Consider the following 18898-nt stretch of genomic DNA (forward strand, 5'->3'; position numbering starts at 1 on the left):
TTGTCTAATTTCCATTGGTGGAATTACTCAACCCATGAAAACAAGACAACCAATTTTTGTTTGCAGTCTCATCGCAATATGTGTAATAAAATTTGGGTGGTGTGACAATGTGTCTGTGAAAGTTGACAAGTTGGTAACTGCAGTGTGAAAGCTATTGCATTTTTTATCTTTAAAGAATTACTGGATCGTTAAATTAAATTTTATTCCTGTAGGCTGCATTGGACACATAAAAACCAGGTGTCAAAGTTCCCATATCTGTATTAGAGTTGCTGGTTTCCTAATGTGGAATCACAAAGCTGTACTCATGGATTATGTCACCTAATAATTACAGTTCCCATTTACTATGATGATATAAAAATAATTTAACAGGCCATCAAATAAAGGTTGCTTTTGGCTTTTAACCTAAGGGATTTGCTTCATATGTTGAACAGACATTTTATTGGATGATATTGTGCTAAACAGTTAGAACAAATTAAGCCTACACAAGTGAAGCTATTAAATAACCTTATCCCTTCCTCCAGAAATGTGCTTGATGATTATTAGTACCCATGAGGACAATCACTCAGTCAATTATTTCAAATATGGATTGCAAAAGTAAGTTTTTCCTCTCCATATTCATTTTAAACACTATTTAAAATTACACTTCGTTTGAATTTAGTAGGTGCAAATAAAAATCTTAGACAAGATTACCACTCCAATATATAAATACACTAAATTGAGCTATTTCAGAGCCTAATGAATCCCCTTGGATAAGATGTTTAGCCAAAACCTAAGCTTTTCTATCTGTGAAATGGGGAATATAACATCTATAGCAGAGGGCTGTTTTGAATATTAAAAAAAAATCTGTCTATATATACTGCTTAGAGGACACACACACATATAAAATGTGTTCAAAAAAGTCCACAAAAAATTCAGATTTAAATATGAATCAGAATTAAACTTATTCTTAACAATCAGCATTTTTATCTTTTCCTGAATATATATTTTGAAGCACAGAAGAGTGTATTAGAGCACGGGTTCTAGAATAAGATTTAGCACCAGGATAAATTGGGCAAGTTATCTCTTTTTTCTGCAAAATGGGGATTTTGCACATTTTACAGAGCACTGCAGTAAGGATTAAATGAGTTAACCATCAAGTGCTCAGAACAGTGCCTGGTACATAGTATGTATTTAACAAATGTTAGCTTTTGTTGTATTATTTTCCCACTGGGTGTTTTGCCAAGTGAGCAAGTATAAATACATTTACATGTATGTGTTTCCTTCCCAAAGAACATGTTTTGACGCATGGCTCCTCTTCACTGTTCACTGGGAAGGCTCATTGTTTTCTCAATAGAACCCACTTTTATGTGGCCACTTAATTATCAGAAGTGCTGCTACAGCCTACAAATATAAGACTACAGGACATGTTGGATATTAAGGTGGAACAAATTACACAAAAATATTTAGTTCTACTAACTGTAGAAAGTAAAATCTTGTATTAGTTTAAGTACATTTCGCTAAGTCAATTCCTGAAGATGATTCTGTTGACTTACTACAACAAATAAGTAATAGGTCTTTAAAAGTAAACATAACACAGAAGTTTTTTATAAATGGTTTATGCAGGGTCACAGAATGCCCCTTCCTCTTCTCTCCTAACCACCATCCTCTTTACATCACCAACTCTTTTTATTTTTTTTAATTTTTTTTTAAAGATTTTATCTTTTCCTTTTTCTCCCCAAAGCCCCCCAGTACATAGTTGTATATTCTTCGTTGTGGGTCCTTTTTTTTTTTTTTTAGTTGTAGCATGTGGGACGCTGCCTCAGCGTGGTTTGATGAGCAGTGCCATGTCCGTGCCCAGGATTTGAACCAACGAAACACTGGGCTGCCTGCAGCAGAGCGCACAGACTTAACCACTCGGCCACGGGGCCAGCCCCTACATCACCAACTCTTAACAGTCTTTGGGGAACACTTGAACTCCCTCAGCAGGGTTAGGTAGCCATCCAGGGGCTCTTCTAACACCTTAGTCTACTCCTCAGCCTCCTCTTGACCTATTCATTCGTCTTTTTCACTAGATTCTTGAGGATAAGGATTATATCTTTTTAAAAAATATCATATATTTGTTACCTGGTATAGTGCTTGGCACAAAGCTGATTCTCAATAGAGAGTAGTTAAATGAATAAATGAAGATACTTCCTAAACTGGGTGGTTACTATGATTCAAATAGTTCTGAATATGTCCAATCACCCATTTCCTCCGTGATTCATTTACCCCTGTTTTGTTCCATAATAAGAGACAGCTCTGGAGTTCCAAACTATAACTCAAGAATGTACAACCCTGGATACCAAAGAATTCATTCACTAGGCAGTGTAAGAACTATAATGGAGAGTTAGTAGAGTCGTTGTTCTAGGTGAAGAATCATCGTGTTATATCATGTAACTGTCAAATACTTATATGAACAGAATATTCTCTGCGAACTGGCATGGAGGAACGGAAACATTTAGGACTCTGGATTCCTGCTCTGCTCCTTTTCTTAATTTCTCCGTTTGTATAATGCAACACCTACTTTTAGAGTCACCATGAAGTTTTAAGACACATGTCTAAACTCTTTGGCATAGAATAGGCATTAAAAATATTACTACTGTATTATTAATTATAATGCTTTGACATATAAATTTACCTTAGAACTCTCTCATATTTGTCTTTTGAATAAGAAGATAGTTACACAGAAAGAGCTCTGGATTCTTTAGTCCTACTCTGACATATTCCACTTATTTCTAGGTACAAGTTTTATTTATCTATATATTTTTATGTATAAGGCCTCTCCTATTTGGGTACATACAAGTCTGCCCATTGGTCTTCAGATAATAAAATTAGGATATCTAAAAACTAATATGCTCTAAATACTATACAGATGATAAATTAAACTACTGAGAATTAAGTATCTTTCTGAGGAGCTTACAATTTAATTTATATCTAAATTAAGCAGGCTTGACACATTTTGACAAAGAACACCTGTGAACGTGATCTTGTGATTTACTCCTGAGAGGAAAAGATCTCTTCATCTGAGGAGCATTTTTAGATCAATCATTACTATTGTGAATAATCATGTTTTGACATTGTTCAGTAACTATACAATTAAAGTTAATACACTACTTTAAGCTAGCAAATGTTAATTTTTCTTCACGGTGTGATGTTCAAAGCATCAGTCTCCTCTTTGCATTCTTCAATTCAATCTGTTTCCATGACAACCATTGAGAGATATTTTTAATGATTTTATTTTCTTACAAAAACAAAGCTCTTGAAAGGCAAAATATCTTTTATTTAATTTTCTTCATTTGTTTTTTACAGTTATTCTAATAAAAATTAAGATTTCATTCGTTATGGCCTTTGGCAGTACACAGAAAAGACTAAGTAATAGTGATTAAAAACAATAACTGAAAAGAATCAAATAAGAAAGAATTAAAAGGAGGAAGAAAATGAGGTAAAAACAAAAAGACAACTTCAAACTCTATCTGCTCTGACAATTTATTTTCAGAATGCATAAAGGCCATTGCGCAATAAACAGCTGGTCCACTTGCTCAGAGGCTAAAAGAAATAAGGGTGAGCCTGTTGAAAAAAAATCAATAGGTTTAATGAGAAATTTAATATACTCAAAGTCCTCTTTCTATTTACCTTTTATTTGGTTTCTGAGAGAAGTTATGTTTGTGGGGCAATACCCATCCATTTGCTATAGGCAGATGTATGATTTCCTTTAGCCTGGTAAGACTAAACATAGATGGTGAGAATAAATGGGAAGAGAGTGAGGAAGACGACTCAGGTAAATACAGACTGGTGCATGTGATTTCTTAATAGGGACAAATTTACATTTCATTGTCTTCTGTGCAGGGAAAATTATCTATAATATTTTAAACTTTTACCAAAGGCAGAATCTAATTACTACAGAATGTACATTTTATAATCATGATTTCAGTTTCCAAAACTTTACCTACGTATTTTGGTCACAGAAACCATCTCAGAATTGTTTGATCTTTAATATCAGTTCTTTCACATTTTCAGGCATATGGCATTCCTGATAAGCAGAAGAGATTTAATATAAGAGATACTGCACCTAATAGAGTTTTATAAACAAAAAACAATCTCGCTTTTGCTCAGTTCATGCTCTCTGTTCAAGCTGTTTATCCATTCCACACATTTTATTAAGTTCTTAATATATTCCAAAGACCAGGGATATAGAGGTAAATAGGACAGATCTTCCATTTTTCATCTTAAATCCTAGTTTGGAGAAACATAAAATAAGCCAGCATGCATTCATACTTAAATAAACATTTTCAGATAAAGATGAGTCTATGAAAAAAGTAAGAAATCCAGAATTAGCATAGAGAGCGAATGGGTGAGGCACGGGGGCTGCAGTATTAGGAGCAAAGCTAGTCAAGGTTGTTATGGTAGATATGTCAAGTCCTGAACGAGGGAACAAGACACAGAAATATCTAGGGAAAGAAACTTTTAGGCATATAATCTAGATCCATTAGGAATACATATATGGTCCTCATTCCCACCTCCTTAATTTACATAATAAACATCATTTCCATAGTACTAATTTATGAAGCAGACTACTTTCCCTCTTGGTTTAATTTTGTTAACATCTGTGCATCAAGATAATTGACTTAGATCAAATTTTATGGTCATTGATCCAAAGGATGTAATTCTTCACTCCTATTTGGTGATTAAATATTATATATTTGATTTAACATACTATACTATAATCAATTCAACCAATTCCATTGGTGAACGTTATGAACAGAAGGCAAATAATCTGAAATATTTTGTTAATTTTTAATACAAATAATTCAACCTACTAGATTTGGATATGGCTATTTCCATAGCAATGATATTCATTCTACCTCATTTTTACAAGTTTTGGTATAGAATAAAGAAAAAAAGCTTATCTTCATCTATTTATAGCAAAATAGACTTACTACCTGACTTACTTTCCCGTAGGTTTTCATTAAATTTTGCTCTTTTGTGATATTATTTTAAATGATAAGGTCACTTCTAATTAATTGAAGTTATACAAACTCTATGCATTTATTCATTTTCTGTGGATATCCAGGGGATGTCAGTGCTCATTAAATCATAAAGAGTGGGATTCTAGACAAAAATGTCTCAAGGGGCTGATTTCTTCTCTAGCACACAAATGGCCAAGTGGGCTGGTTTAATATAAAACAAAGGAAATAACAGTACAGCCTACGAGCAATAAGAACAACAACAAGGAAGCTGATAATAACATGATTCCTCAATTAAAACATGTAATCAGTTTACGCACTTCTAAAAGAAGTCAAAAAGAAAGCACATCACTTTCATTCCTGATTTTTCATATGCTAATAAGTATGGACCTTAAACTTCAAACAACTGTATTAGTTTGAAAATAAGTGCTTATAATACAATTAAACATGAATATTTTGAGCTGCTTGTTTTAGTAATAAATACTCATCAGACTGTATAAGGATGCATTTTGTCCAGTAGCTGCAGATTTATTTTTAAAATGTGTATTATCAATAAATTATGCCTTGTTACTAGAGAGAGTTTACAGCAAATTGGAACAATCTCGGGATTTAAAATCAGACAGAAACCAGATCTCACTAATGCTCCCTTCTTACTTGCTACTGAGGAGAGTTACTCAAACTTTCGGAGTTATGGTATTTTCACTTGTATTATGTGAACAACAGTAACAACCTCCCATAGCTGGTCTGGTGTATAAATAACCTAGAAATTAGAAGAAGTGGGTCGGTCTGATTGGGAATGAATTACCTAAACTCTTAACAATGTCTCCATTTCATTACCTATTCAGATAATTAAGTTTGTGTTGTGTACATCTCAGTATGGGTGGGAGTTATAATGAAACAATGGACATAAAGACTGCTTTGAAAATTATAAAGTTTTATAAACATATATCTTATTAAAAATCATTTTGGATTTGAGTTATATGCATATATATGTATTAAATACTTGTCCTTGAAAGTTTTCTTATCTAGGCTCTTCTCTGTAGTCTTTTCTAGAGCAGCAAGCACCTCACTCCAGGCCATGGTCAGAAGAATGGAAAATGAGCCCTGAGATAAAGAATACATGTTTGGAAGTGGCAAATCACCTCATCAAACATAGAGTGTCACTTGGTTATTTTCTACCTAACTACAGTCTATTTATAGCCGCAAAGAATCACCATTAATTATGGGAAAGTAATTTTCTCTAGACTCATTGCTGAACACATAAAATGACGTTTTTTGATCTCCCTATTTTGATTTCCATAGATTTTTTTCAACTCTATTCCTCATAAAATCCTTGACCTTCTTATTTCTGATTCTTATTATCTCCTTTGTTCTCATTTTAAACTTAATATTGGAACTCTGATTTGATTTGTACTACTTTCAGGTAGAGTTGGCATTAGGTGTTTTGTTTTTGTTTTTAACATGTAAACTTGTGTTACACAAATTTAAAAGAGAGGTTTCTTCCCTGGCACACAAGAGAGGATGCTCCCCAACCCCTTAGGTTACAAATTGAAGATAGTTGCTTAATAAGAAAAATCTCTCAAACCTCTCAATGTTCTTATTCAATTTGAAAGATTTTAAACTAAATAAATGTTTTCAGAATTTAAAAAGCAAGTCATCTGAATTGCCTTATAGATAAAACAATAAAACCCTATTATTTTTAATCAGGTCAGTTATTGAGGATGCAATGGTGAAAACGGCTATGGAATTGGCCATATTTATATATCAGTCAACGCAAAGCAGAGAATAATCTAACAGATACATACAATCATGGGATTATAAAGAAAAGGTCCTGTTTGTCTTTATGCCGCATTATAATGTATTATTATCTCATTTACAATCTTTGTGGTTAGCCAATGTATACAATTCAAATAGTGACTGTGTTTTTCCCATTCCCAACCTAAGAGAGACATGGTAGAGTGACCCTCTAGATTTAGACTTCGGATTGTTGGAATCTCAGCTTCATTAGTTATTGCCTAAGTCACTTTTGGTAAGTTTTTAACTTTATGCCTCAATTACCTTCTCTGTAATATGGGGATAATAATGATCATACCTATCTCTTCAGATTGTTGTGACTATTAAAAATGAGAATACATGTAAAATGCTTAGAAAAGCTCCTGGCACATAATAATCAGCCATCATCCTCATCCTCTTTCTTGTCATCATCCTCATCGCATTATTTTTGGATGGGAGATGATTTTATGGGAAAACTTCAAATGTTCTGGGTGCACAAAATGGAAATGTAGCACAAAAAATGCTACCTCTCAAACAAGGAATGCATTTATGGCAGAAGCTAGCTAAATATTCTCAATTTTGCTATTCTGGTCATATAGGAAATTATATTTCCATCTTTCCAATAGATACATTGGGGTATGTCATTGGTTTCTAGTCAACAGCATCCGGGTAGAAGAGATACATATTACTTCCAAGCCTAACCAGGTATCTCCATGATCACCCACTCAGATTCTTTCCTTTATCTGACAAACTCAGAGGTCTTGTGTTTAAGGGAGTAGCCCTACGAGATGAGAGGAGCAGGGTTCCTTGCATTCACTGTTGGAGAGTGAAAATGACCTGAATCAGACTAAGTCATGAGCAAAAGCAAATCTTTAGCATGTGAAACCTTTGAAGTTTCTGAGTTTATTTGTTAAAGCTCCTATCCTTCATTTTCTGTACTGATTACCAAGCGAATATCTCTCAGCTTTAAATCCATTCTTCTGTATTCTACCTCAAGATGCTGGAGCTTGGAGCCTTCAAATGAGATTTCTCCTTTGACATTGACCTCTTCATCAGGTTCTGCCAATGCTAGTACTAAAGGGAACTAGAAGTCAGGAGCAGAGAGAAAGGACAGTCTCCTTCTTGCCTACCCTCTGTTTCTGTTAGTGTCATCCCAGCAACATTTCTTTAAGTCAGCAGTGGAGGGTCGGTCCACTTTCCAAGTTTTTTTTCACACTCCCTGAACTATCTTCATTACACCATCTCCTCCCTCCCATCTGAATAGATAAGGATGGCCAAGCACATTCCCTTCAGGGGTCTGGGTCTTAGATCCTCAGGGTCCCTCCTCTGAACTCTGCAGTTTCCTGCAGCGGCTGAGAAACACCTCTCCGTGGAGTCTGGGGTGCAGTTCTGAGGGGCCTCACCTCTAGCCCTTTAGGTTCAAATAACACTAGCCTCCTCCTTTGGTTACTCTTCCTTTTGGGTGGTTGTTACTTCTCAGAGTTACTAAATTTATGTACCTTTTTGACTGTTCAGTTTTCTAAGAGTAGATTAATAATTTTCCATGGCATATTCTCTCTGTTAAAATTACTGGTGTGGTTTCTATTTTCTTGACTGTATCCCAACTTTTAGAACTATCCAAATACAGAAATTGGTAGCCAAAGCCTGTGCTACCATAACAAAAATCTGAAATACACGGCATTAGTTAATGGTTGGACAATGGGCAGCAGGTAAACTGATTTCAAAGGTAGAAAGCCATGTGTCTGCATGACGTTTTGGCAAAACTCTTGGCAAAAGTGCTATTTGATTTAACTTGAGAGGCAGACAGTGGACCTGCTTGGCTGGCAACATTCAACATAGACTGAAAAATAAAACTTAATAATGTATATTGACTGTTATTGGTCAGATTCAGCAAGGTGTTACAAGGGAAACAAGGGCTCAGGAATTAATTAGCCAGTGTGAAAGCAAAGCTGACTGGCAGTAGAGAGAACCTAGAAGTTTCAGGGCTTATTGGGCAAAATGTCTGGCTTCTTCTAAACCCCAAATAGTGGGACACGACATTGATGCAGGTGTTGAGTAACAAAGCCCCAATACAAATCTACATTTGAATAAAGAGATTCAAGGCAAATACGAGATTTAGAGCTGACACTCAGTAAAACTTCTCAGTTGAATAAAGTATCTCTGCACAAAGATAATGTTAAGGATGTGGTCTTTCTGCCTATTTTTTCAAGAGTATGATCTTAAAAGAGAGACATTGGAGAAGAGAAGGCAAGGGCATCCAAGAAAGAACTTTCCCAGGCACGTGGACCATTGGGAAGCAAATAGATTGGAACCCTACTAAGATTTCAGAGAATTGTAGTACTAAAATACCATGATCTCAGAATTAGGAGCTTTGAAATATTTAGGACTTAAAACAACTCTTTGTCCCCAATTTTTTCCCAAACAGGAAAAAATATTTTAAGCCTATACAACCCTGAACAGGCCCTTCAAAGTTGGATATGGAGAATGATAGAAAAGGAAGAACTTCCCAGAGGGCACATGCAGATGCTGGAGTGAACTATGGACAAGGGAGGTCTCCCAGCAAGCAGGGTCAGAGCCTATTCAAGGATTCTCCTCGACCTCTAGCTTAGGCGACTTTAGACTGTCAGTCCAGCAAGATTTCACCTCTAATTGCGACATGTATCTGATTCTTTGTCTTTCCAAGCATGCATGTTTATTGTTATTTCCCTCTTCCTACTCCTCTCTTGTATATCGGGTATATCTGTATGTTGGGAGCTGGTTTCAAAATACAGATAATTTATTCACCATCATCATCATTTGATGAGGACAATAAATAACCAAGAGTCATTAGTTTTTCATGGATCACGGATTTGAGCTAAATTCAGTTGCTGAAAGAATTCTGAGTTCTCTCTCTTGGAAAGTAATAATCATTTTTCACGAGAGAGTGGAAACGTAACATGAATATTTGGTGACCAGAAAGGTAGACTGTGGTAGAGATGGGCTAGATGCTCACTAGCTCCATCTGCTTTTCCTGTTCAGATAGCTTCCTAACATTTATCAGTCTCCCTTGCAGTTCAGATGGAGCCATGAGACTAGGTTTTGGCAAATGGAAGGATATCCACATATTCAAGCCTGTTCCATAATAGCCCACACACGATGGCCCACTAAGTCTCTCCCCTTTTCCTCAGTGACCTAAGAGGTCATGAGCTTAAGAAGATGGCATCAAAAGATGAAAAGATTCTGTATCTTTGAATCGTCATTTGGCAGTGAACCTCCAAGGAGAGCTGCCCAAGATACATGGGTCATGTCATAAGATAGACATATTTCATTTTTCCATGTTATAGAAACTGATATTTTGGGGTTATCTTATAGTGGCAGGAGGTTACTCCTTTACTACAGCATTAGATTTGAAAAGATTAATTACTAGATTTAATTAAATTGGTAACTTGATGCCTTTTTATTTCACTAGAAGTATTTGAATGGGAAGAAAACACCATTAAGAAAGTGAGACAGTGTGGTGTAGTAGAAAAAGCCTTGCCTTTAGAAGCCTGGCTTCTACTAATCCTTTTATCATTTACTAATGAAGTGACACTGGCAAAGCAAATTAATTTCTCTGGGTCACAGTACACATCTGTAAAATGAAGTTAATATTAGGTTACCCAATTATAGGAGAAAACCAGGCCAAATGTTTGCTCAAAATTCTTCATGGTTTTGATCTATGGTTCTATGAAATAGAAATTAAGCACCAAAGCCACTCTAATGAAAGCACAGAAGTAATTTTTTATCTTAAAATTTTTAGCTATTGCATGACATCTATGAAAGTCCAGCTTTATATATAAATATTATGTAACACACATGTTTAAATGGTGTTAACTCATGCCAAGTAGTTTTATTGAAAATAACAACTCACAAAAGATCATGTTGGAGTAAGATGAAAGAGTGCAGATAATAATTTCAAAGAATCTATCCCGGAGAACATTGACTATCCAGTCATGTTGCACACATTTCTGCATACCCTCTGCCCTTCCCCACAATCTAAGATGACAGAATTTAAGCAGGATTCCTACTTCTATTTCTATGTTTTGTCAACCAAAAGCCTTTCCTTTAGATGGTTTCTCTTGATATTCACTCAATAATGTTTGCTCAGGATCAGTATTTCTACGTAAAAATAATAGAAATTATCCCATAACTCAAAAATAAAAGATATCTCTAAAATCTTTGCTCATATTTAATTATATGTTCATCAACTAACAAATCAGGCTAATGAAAACACGTGTTCGTATAAAATGGTAAAACAATAATTAAAATATATCTAATGTCAATCTAAAACTTAGAGACTGAATGGAATTTTTCTTAAGTAAAATCATAGAATGTTCCAGCCCAAATCTAAACAAAGAACATGTAAAACTCCTCTTGCTAATGAGCTCTCTTTTCCGGATCACTGGGAAATAACGGCTAGCAAAAGCCAAGTATGTAAACCCAAAGCAGAAAACAAAACATAAAAGAGGATATTATTGATTTGGTCTTCAAATCGTTTTTGCAATTATTTAATTCACAATTTTATGTGAAAATTATAATTTTTGAACCCTTTTTTCAGACAGTTTTTAAATATATACAGGAAAATACCGAAGTTGTGATTCTGATTTTTCATTATTTTTGGATAACTCTGTACTTGATTTTCCTTCACTGACTCTATTACACAGGTATAGAATGCAAGATATAAACTTTAAATATCTCTTTAAGGTCACTAACATAATGGAAGGGCAATGCCCAAAAAAATAGAAGGAAAAACAAATTGTCGTTTAATCTGAATCAAACTCAAATATTATATTACATTACGATATTTTTATTAATATCCATTAATTAAACTCAATCTAAATGAACAATATAATACATTGCAAATATCACTATAAACAAGAATAATGTTTACTTAGAAAGCCATGTCTCTTCCCATTTCCTTAGCGTCCCATGTACATACAAGCCATTTTGAGGTAAAATAACTTTTGACTCACCAATGTGGAGGTTTGTGAGACATCAGCCAAATCCCCTGAGATCTCGGGTGTTCGAGTGTTGTTTGGGATTCTGTGAGGGTTACGGGCTATCGCTTCACACCAGCCCAGCATTTTCTCCTTCCTCTTATCCCTTTTCAATTTCTGAAATGCTGAAAACAATTTACATTCCCTGAAACAGGTCACTCATTTTAGTCATCTGTTTTTGGAAAAGGTACATATTTGAAATGAAATAAGCAATTTAATGAAATACCAATGGAGACATTTTATTTTAACCAGGAGTCATAAGGGGAAAAGAAGGATATGCCGATTATTAATATTAACCCAGAGCCACAGAACAATGGAAAGAGTATGCTTCTAATCAAAAGGCCTAACATCTTTTGTACCCCGATTTATGGCACTTCTAGACTACGAGAACTCCTTGCAACAGGTTCTAAGTGTCATTTTCAGGGATCATTTTATAACAAGAAGATCTTACCTTGGGAGCTAAGAACAGATCTAGTTCCTGATATATCTACATATTTCAATGACATCTAAAATTTGGCACAGATCTTCAACTGAATGCTCTACACATGCAGAATAAATTGAACACAGGCCAGGGATAAAGATTACTCATTCTGGCAGCAGCAAGATTATCTCCTTCATAAAGTTCTGCCAACTAGAGGAGAAATTTTACTGCAAGCATGGTAAATTTAGTATACGACATCCATCAGCAGTATAGTCTACTCAAAAATAATAATTTAACAAATCTCCTTACTCTATCATGAGTAAAAATATTCCACAACTCTTTCCAGCTTTCCAGAGCTTCTCATTTGGGGGAATGTGTTTTTTTTCCTTGTCTCTGAAAAAGTTATATCAACAATGCCTTTTAACTTAATGGAGAAAAGACTGCTTCCTTTGTAAAGTTTTACAGCCTACTTTTCCACTCCACCACCCTCCGTAATTAGAAATAGTTTATTGCAGGTCTTTAGTTAAATGCATTACACTGTCAATTAAATATCAGAAATAATGTGGAGTAATTATTTTTCACAGCATCTAAAGCAATTAGCAATCTGGTGGTTTATAATATTTTAGGGATTCAAAATAGCACATTTCATAGCTCTAAGAAAAGTAACATAAAGAAAGGTTGCACTAACGGATTGATGAGTTATTACTCTAAATGACAAAACACTCAAGTTAAATGGATCTGAACAATGTAAATAGGGAAATTATAAAAAAAAAACTTTCATAAAAATTAAGTCTAAGATACTCAATGGAATGGATTTCTTAATAAGACTGGCAATCTCATACGGGTGAGTCATTCATTTAACATGGAGGGAAATGGTGAGGGGAGCTTAAAAACAACTGTTTGAAAGAGCAACAAATTATTAATGCTTGCCTTTTTGAACATATTGCTTGAGATTTTATTGAAAATTCTTATCTATGTTATACAAAATCTGCATATCCAACTAATTTGCACTCCACAGAAAGTAAATATTTCCACATTCTCAGTATACAGTATCTTGGTTACTCATCAGCTTTTAATTACATCTCTTGAAGTGTGCTAAGAGTAAATGAAAATGAGTATCTTTATTCAAAGGCAAGGAGTGAAATGATACATAATGACCAAAATAGTTTAATCAAGTATAAACAAATGTTCTACTTGTAAGTCATTTGCCTATTTTTAAAAAATTTTAACTCTATAATTAAACATCACTTTAGTACTTACAATAAAATATTGAATTCAGGCATGAATAAAAAGCATAATAAAGTGGCCTACAAAATTGTGATATTATCAATACCCATTCTGGGATATGATTTTAAAGGCAGCCAACTTCGTATTTCCCATTCAGTTTCTGAGACTGAATAAGACAGTTTAATTTCATTGGCAGCACGCTTTTGTGGTGGTGGTCATCATAGCTATGTTCCTCTTTATTCAGTCAATACTAAACCATAAGTATTTGTTGAGCCCTTACTGTATTGTAAGTACTGAAGTAGGCATGGAAGAGCCATAAGATGAGGATTACTATCATTTTTTATTTGAGTTGGATTCAGTGCAATATTCTAGAGAATTTTAAAATCCGAGAACAACTAAGATCTGACTCTCTAATTTTTTGACTTGTAAACTTATTTGCTCAAGTATGAGGTGCCTGCCTGCTCCTCTCGATCTTAGACGTGTTCCCTAAAGTTGGCTTGTGCAAATCATCTTTTTGAACTGTTTTGCTGAACTGCTATCAACACCTCACCATGACAAAGCTTTTCAACTTTTGGCTATACCTGCTGAAGTAGTATAATAAAATGTCAACTGCATTCTAGTTTTCTTTTGCATGTGACAGTTATTATCTTAATTCTAGAATGATTAGATAGGCTAAATAATTCAAGTTAAAATACATACTCTTTTTACCTAAATAATATGTTCATAATAATCATAGAGTATTCACCATAGACACTGTACTCTTTGTTGTGGGAAAACAGAAAAGAAACACGATACTCGGTTATGGTCTGGAAGACTGGAAACCTTATAATTTAACTTGGGCATATTCATAGGAATATTTATAAAGAATGTTAAATGTGTGAAATGGTAAAAGCAATTTAACCACATAGCTTCACTTCAGCTTTTTATGATATGAATGAAGAATATGTGAGAATATAAAAAAGGCCTAGGGTGGGTACATTATTACATCTGGACACATCATATTATAAGAGAGAAATTTTGTCTAATGACTTGTTCTGTATGATCTGCATCCACTGACTACCTGCTGCTTTAGAATCAGAGAATCATCCAGAAGAAAGCAATGTATTTAAATGGTCTCCAAGCTCCGCCCGGGCAGCAGACAAAACTCTCTGTCTGCCGTTAGCAGAGGGGCCACGCTGAGCATTCACGGCTCCAGGAGAGGCCCGGAGAGAATCCCAGAGGGCGGGGCGACCCCCAGCTGCCGTTGCCCGCCCCGTGGGGCTAGGGATTGCCAGAGATCTCGGAGAGGACCGGGGGGGGGGAACTTTCAAAGGCCGGTTCTGCGACCCGGAGGGGAAGCGCCAGAGCTCCGCCCGGGCAGCAGACAAAACTATCTGTCTGCCGTTAGCAAAGGGGCCACGCTGAGCATTCACGGCTCCGGGAGAGGCCCAGAGAGAATCCCAGAGGGCGGGGCGACCCCCTAGCTGCCGTAGCCCACCCCGTGAGGCTAGGGATTGCCGGAGATCTCGGAGAGGACTGGGGCTGGAGAGAGTTCCAGAGACCCAGCTTAGTAGCCTAGGGGGAAACCCTACAGGCTCACAGCAGCCTTAGGGAAAGCCTCTGCACAGCACCAGTAGAAGGCACCCAGCCGCCAGCCACAAGGCTGGAAGACCCCAGGGCAAAAGCAGCATAGCTAGGTGTACTAACCACAGACTGTAGAAGATGCCAATAGCTCTCCTGCGACCCATAGAGGACAAGTGAGTTTTGGTGGGTGCCGACAGCAACGGGGCGACAAATATAAGTGATCCCACCCCTGGCCGCTGGAAAAGCCCATAACACCGTTGCAGACCCCAAGGAGAGAGCACATCTAGGTGGGCTGCAACAGTAGGCACCTGCAGCCTGAAGCCCCCCTGTGACGGTCCCCACGGCAGAGGAGGGAATCCAAAGGGCCACTGTGGCTACGAAGAGGGGCCCAGGCCCAGTTAGCAACTACGGACAGGGTTCCTGGTTGGTGAAGTATAAACAGCTGCTCCCCCCACCGCAGCAGCTGAAACAAGTGAAAGGAGCAACTAAACTCTATCTCCATGCGGAGGCACAAATCAACAACATCAAGCAATATGAAAAAATACATTAAATCTCCAGAACAGAAAGAAAGTAACAAATACACAGAAAACAATCCCAAAGAAAATGAGATATATAACCTAAATGATGATGACTTCAAAACAGCCATCATTAAGATTCTCAATGAGTTAAGAGAGAATTCTGACCGACAACTCAACGAGTTCAGGAGCTATGTCACAAAAGAGTTTGATACGATAAAGAAGAACCAAACAGAAATATTGGAAATGAAGAACACAATAGAGGAGATTAAGAAAAATCTAGATGCTCTGAACAGTAGGGCCGATAATATGGAGGAAAGAATTAGCAATTTGGAAGATGGCAATATAGAATTGTTGCAGGCAGAGGAGGAGAGAGAAGCAAGACTTAAAAGAAATGAAGAAACTCTCCGAGAATTATCAGACACAATTAGGAGATGCAACGTAAGGATTATAGGTATACCAGAGGGAGAAGAGAAGGAGAAAGGGGCAGAAAACCTATTCAAAGAAATAATGGCTGAGAACTTCCCAAATCTGGTGAGGGAGATGGATCTTCAGGTGACAGAAGCCAATAGATCTCCAAACTTTATCAATGCAAGAAGACCAACTCCACGGCATATAGTAGTGAAGCTAGCAAAAGTCAACGACAAGGAGAAAATACTAAGGACAGCCAGGCAAAAGAAACTAACCTACAAAGGAACCCCCATCAGGCTATCAGCAGATTTCTCAGCAGAAACTTTACAGGCTAGAAGAGAGTGGAATGATATATTCAAAAATCTGAAGGACAAAAATCTACAGCCGAGAATTCTCTACCCAGCGAAAATATCCTTCAAATACGATGGAGAAATAAAAACTTTCCCAGATAAACAAAAATTAAGGGAGTTCATTGCCACAAAACCTCCTCTTCAGGAAATCCTCAGGAAAACCCTCATTCCTGAAAAATCCAAAAAAGGAAAGGGGCTACAAAACCAAGAGCAGAGGAGATAAGTAGAAGGACAACAACAGAGAGTAGCAGCTCTACATCAGAACAGATTAAACCATGGGACGAGAAACAAAGGAAACTGAAGAAAACTGGAAAACAAGACACAAAATGGGAGTGGTAGGCCCCCACATCTCAATATTCACTCTAAATGTAAATGGATTGAACTCCCCAATCAAAAGACACAGAGTGGCAGGATGGATCAAAGAACAAGATCCAACAATATGCTGCCTCCAGGAAACACACCTCAGCCCCAAGGACAAACACAGACTCAGAGTGAAGGGATGGAGAACAATACTCCAAGCTAATAATGAACAAAAGAAAGCAGGTGTCGCTATACTAATATCAGACAAGGTAGATTTCAAAGCAAAACAGATAAAGAAAGATAAAGAGGGACAGTATATAATGATAAAAGGGACTCTCCACCAAGAAGACATAACACTTATAAATATATACGCACCCAACACAGGAGCACCAAAATTTGTAAAGCAACTCTTAATAGAACTAAAAGAAGACATCAACAACAATACAATAATAGTAGGGGACCTCAACACACCATTAACACCAATGGACAGAACATCCAGACAGAAAATCAACAGGGAAATAATAGAATTAAATGAAAAATTAGACCAGATGGACTTAATAGATATATATAGAACACTTCATCCAAAAACAGCAGGTTACACATTCTTCTCAAGTGCACATGGAACATTCTCAAGGATTGACCATATTTTGGGAACCAAAGCAAACATCAATAAATACAAGAGAGTTGAAATAATATCAAGCATCTTTTCTGATCATAATGCTATTACACTAGAAATCAACTACAAGAAAAAAGCAGAGAAAGGTGCAAAAATGTGGAGACTAAACAACACGCTTCTCAACAAACAATGGATCATTGAAGAAATTAAAGAAGAAATCAAATATTATCTGGAGACAAATGAAAATGAGAACACGACATACCAAATCATTTGGGATGCAGCAAAAGCAGTCCTAAGAGGGAAATTCATTGCAATACAGGCTCACCTCACTAAACAAGAAAAAGCTCATGTAAGCAACCTCAAACGACACCTAACAGAACTAGAAAAAGAAGAACAAACAAAGCCCAGAGTCAGTAGAAGGAGGGAAATAATAAAAATAAGAGCAGAAATAAACGATATTGAAACAAAAAAGACAATAGAAAGGATCAATGAAACAAAGAGTTGGTTCTTCGAAAGAATTAACAAAATTGACAAACCCCTAGCCAGACTCACCAAGAAAAGAAGAGAGAAATGTCAAATTAATAAAATCAGGAATGACAGAGGAGAAATCACAACAGATACCAATGAAATACAAGAGATCATAAGAGAATACTATGAAAAACTATATGCCAACAAATTGAACAACCTGGAAGAAATGGACAAATTCCTAGACTCCTACAATCTCCCCAAACTGAATCAGGAAGAAATGGAGAATCTGAATAGACCAATCACAAGTAAGGAAATAGAAACGGTAATCAAAAACCTCCCCAAAAACAAGAGTCCAGGACCAGACGGCTTCTCTGGAGAATTCTACCAAACATTCAAAGAAGACTTAATACCTATTCTCCTCAAACTGTTCCAGAAAATTGAGAAAGATGGCGAACTCCCTAACACATTCTATGAAGCCAACATCACTCTGATCCCCAAACCTGACAAGGACAACACAAAGAAGGAGAACTACAGGCCGATATCACTGATGAACATAGATGCAAAAATCCTCAACAAAATTTTGGCAAACCGATTACAGCAATACATCAAAAAGATTATACACCATGATCAAGTGGGATTTATACCAGGGACACAGGGATGGTTCAACATCCGCAAGTCAATCAACGTGATACACTACATCAACAAAATAAAAAACAAAAACCACATGATCATCTCAATAGATGCAGAGAAAGCATTCGACAAGATCCAACACCCATTTATGATAAAAACCCTCAGTAAAATGGGTATAGAAGGAAAGTACCTCAACATAATAAAGGCCATATATGATAGACCCACAGCCAACATCATACTCAATGGACAAAAGCTGAAAGCCATCCCTCTGAGGACAGGAACAAGACAAGGGTGCCCACTTTCACCACTCCTATTCAACATAGTACTGGAGGTGCTGGCCAGAGCAATTCGGCAGGAAAAAGAAATAAAAGGAATCCAAATAGGTAACGAAGAAGTAAAACTCTCGTTGTCTGCAGACGACATGATCCTATACATAGAAAACCCCAAAGAATCCACAGAAAAACTATTAGAAATAATCAACAACTACAGCAAAGTAGCAGGGTATAAAATTAACGTGCATAAATCAGTAGCATTTCTATACACTAACAATAAACTAACAGAAAAAGAACTCAAGAACTCTATCCCGTTCACAATCGAAACGAAAAGAATAAAATACCTTGGGATAAA

At 36.3% G+C, this 18898-nt stretch overlaps 1 protein-coding gene across 12 annotated transcripts in view; it reads right to left on the bottom strand.

Annotated features, from left to right (window-relative positions):
- Positions 1-18898, bottom strand: part of MARCHF1 (membrane associated ring-CH-type finger 1) — a 768319-nt gene that overhangs the window by 278677 nt on the left and 470744 nt on the right. For 10 of the 12 annotated variants that reach the window (XM_070505020.1, XM_070505012.1, XM_070505018.1 and 7 more), the window contains one exon: positions 11747-11895. The exons of the other annotated variants lie outside the window; for them this stretch is intronic. In XM_070505020.1, coding sequence (XP_070361121.1) covers positions 11747-11857 — 111 coding nt within the window. In that variant the 5' untranslated portion in view covers positions 11858-11895. The remainder of the gene's footprint in view (positions 1-11746; positions 11896-18898) is intronic. 12 annotated transcript variants of the gene reach the window in all.

Source organism: Equus asinus, chromosome 3 (assembly GCF_041296235.1).
Source record: "Equus asinus isolate D_3611 breed Donkey chromosome 3, EquAss-T2T_v2, whole genome shotgun sequence".
Taxonomy (NCBI): domain Eukaryota; kingdom Metazoa; phylum Chordata; class Mammalia; order Perissodactyla; family Equidae; genus Equus; species Equus asinus.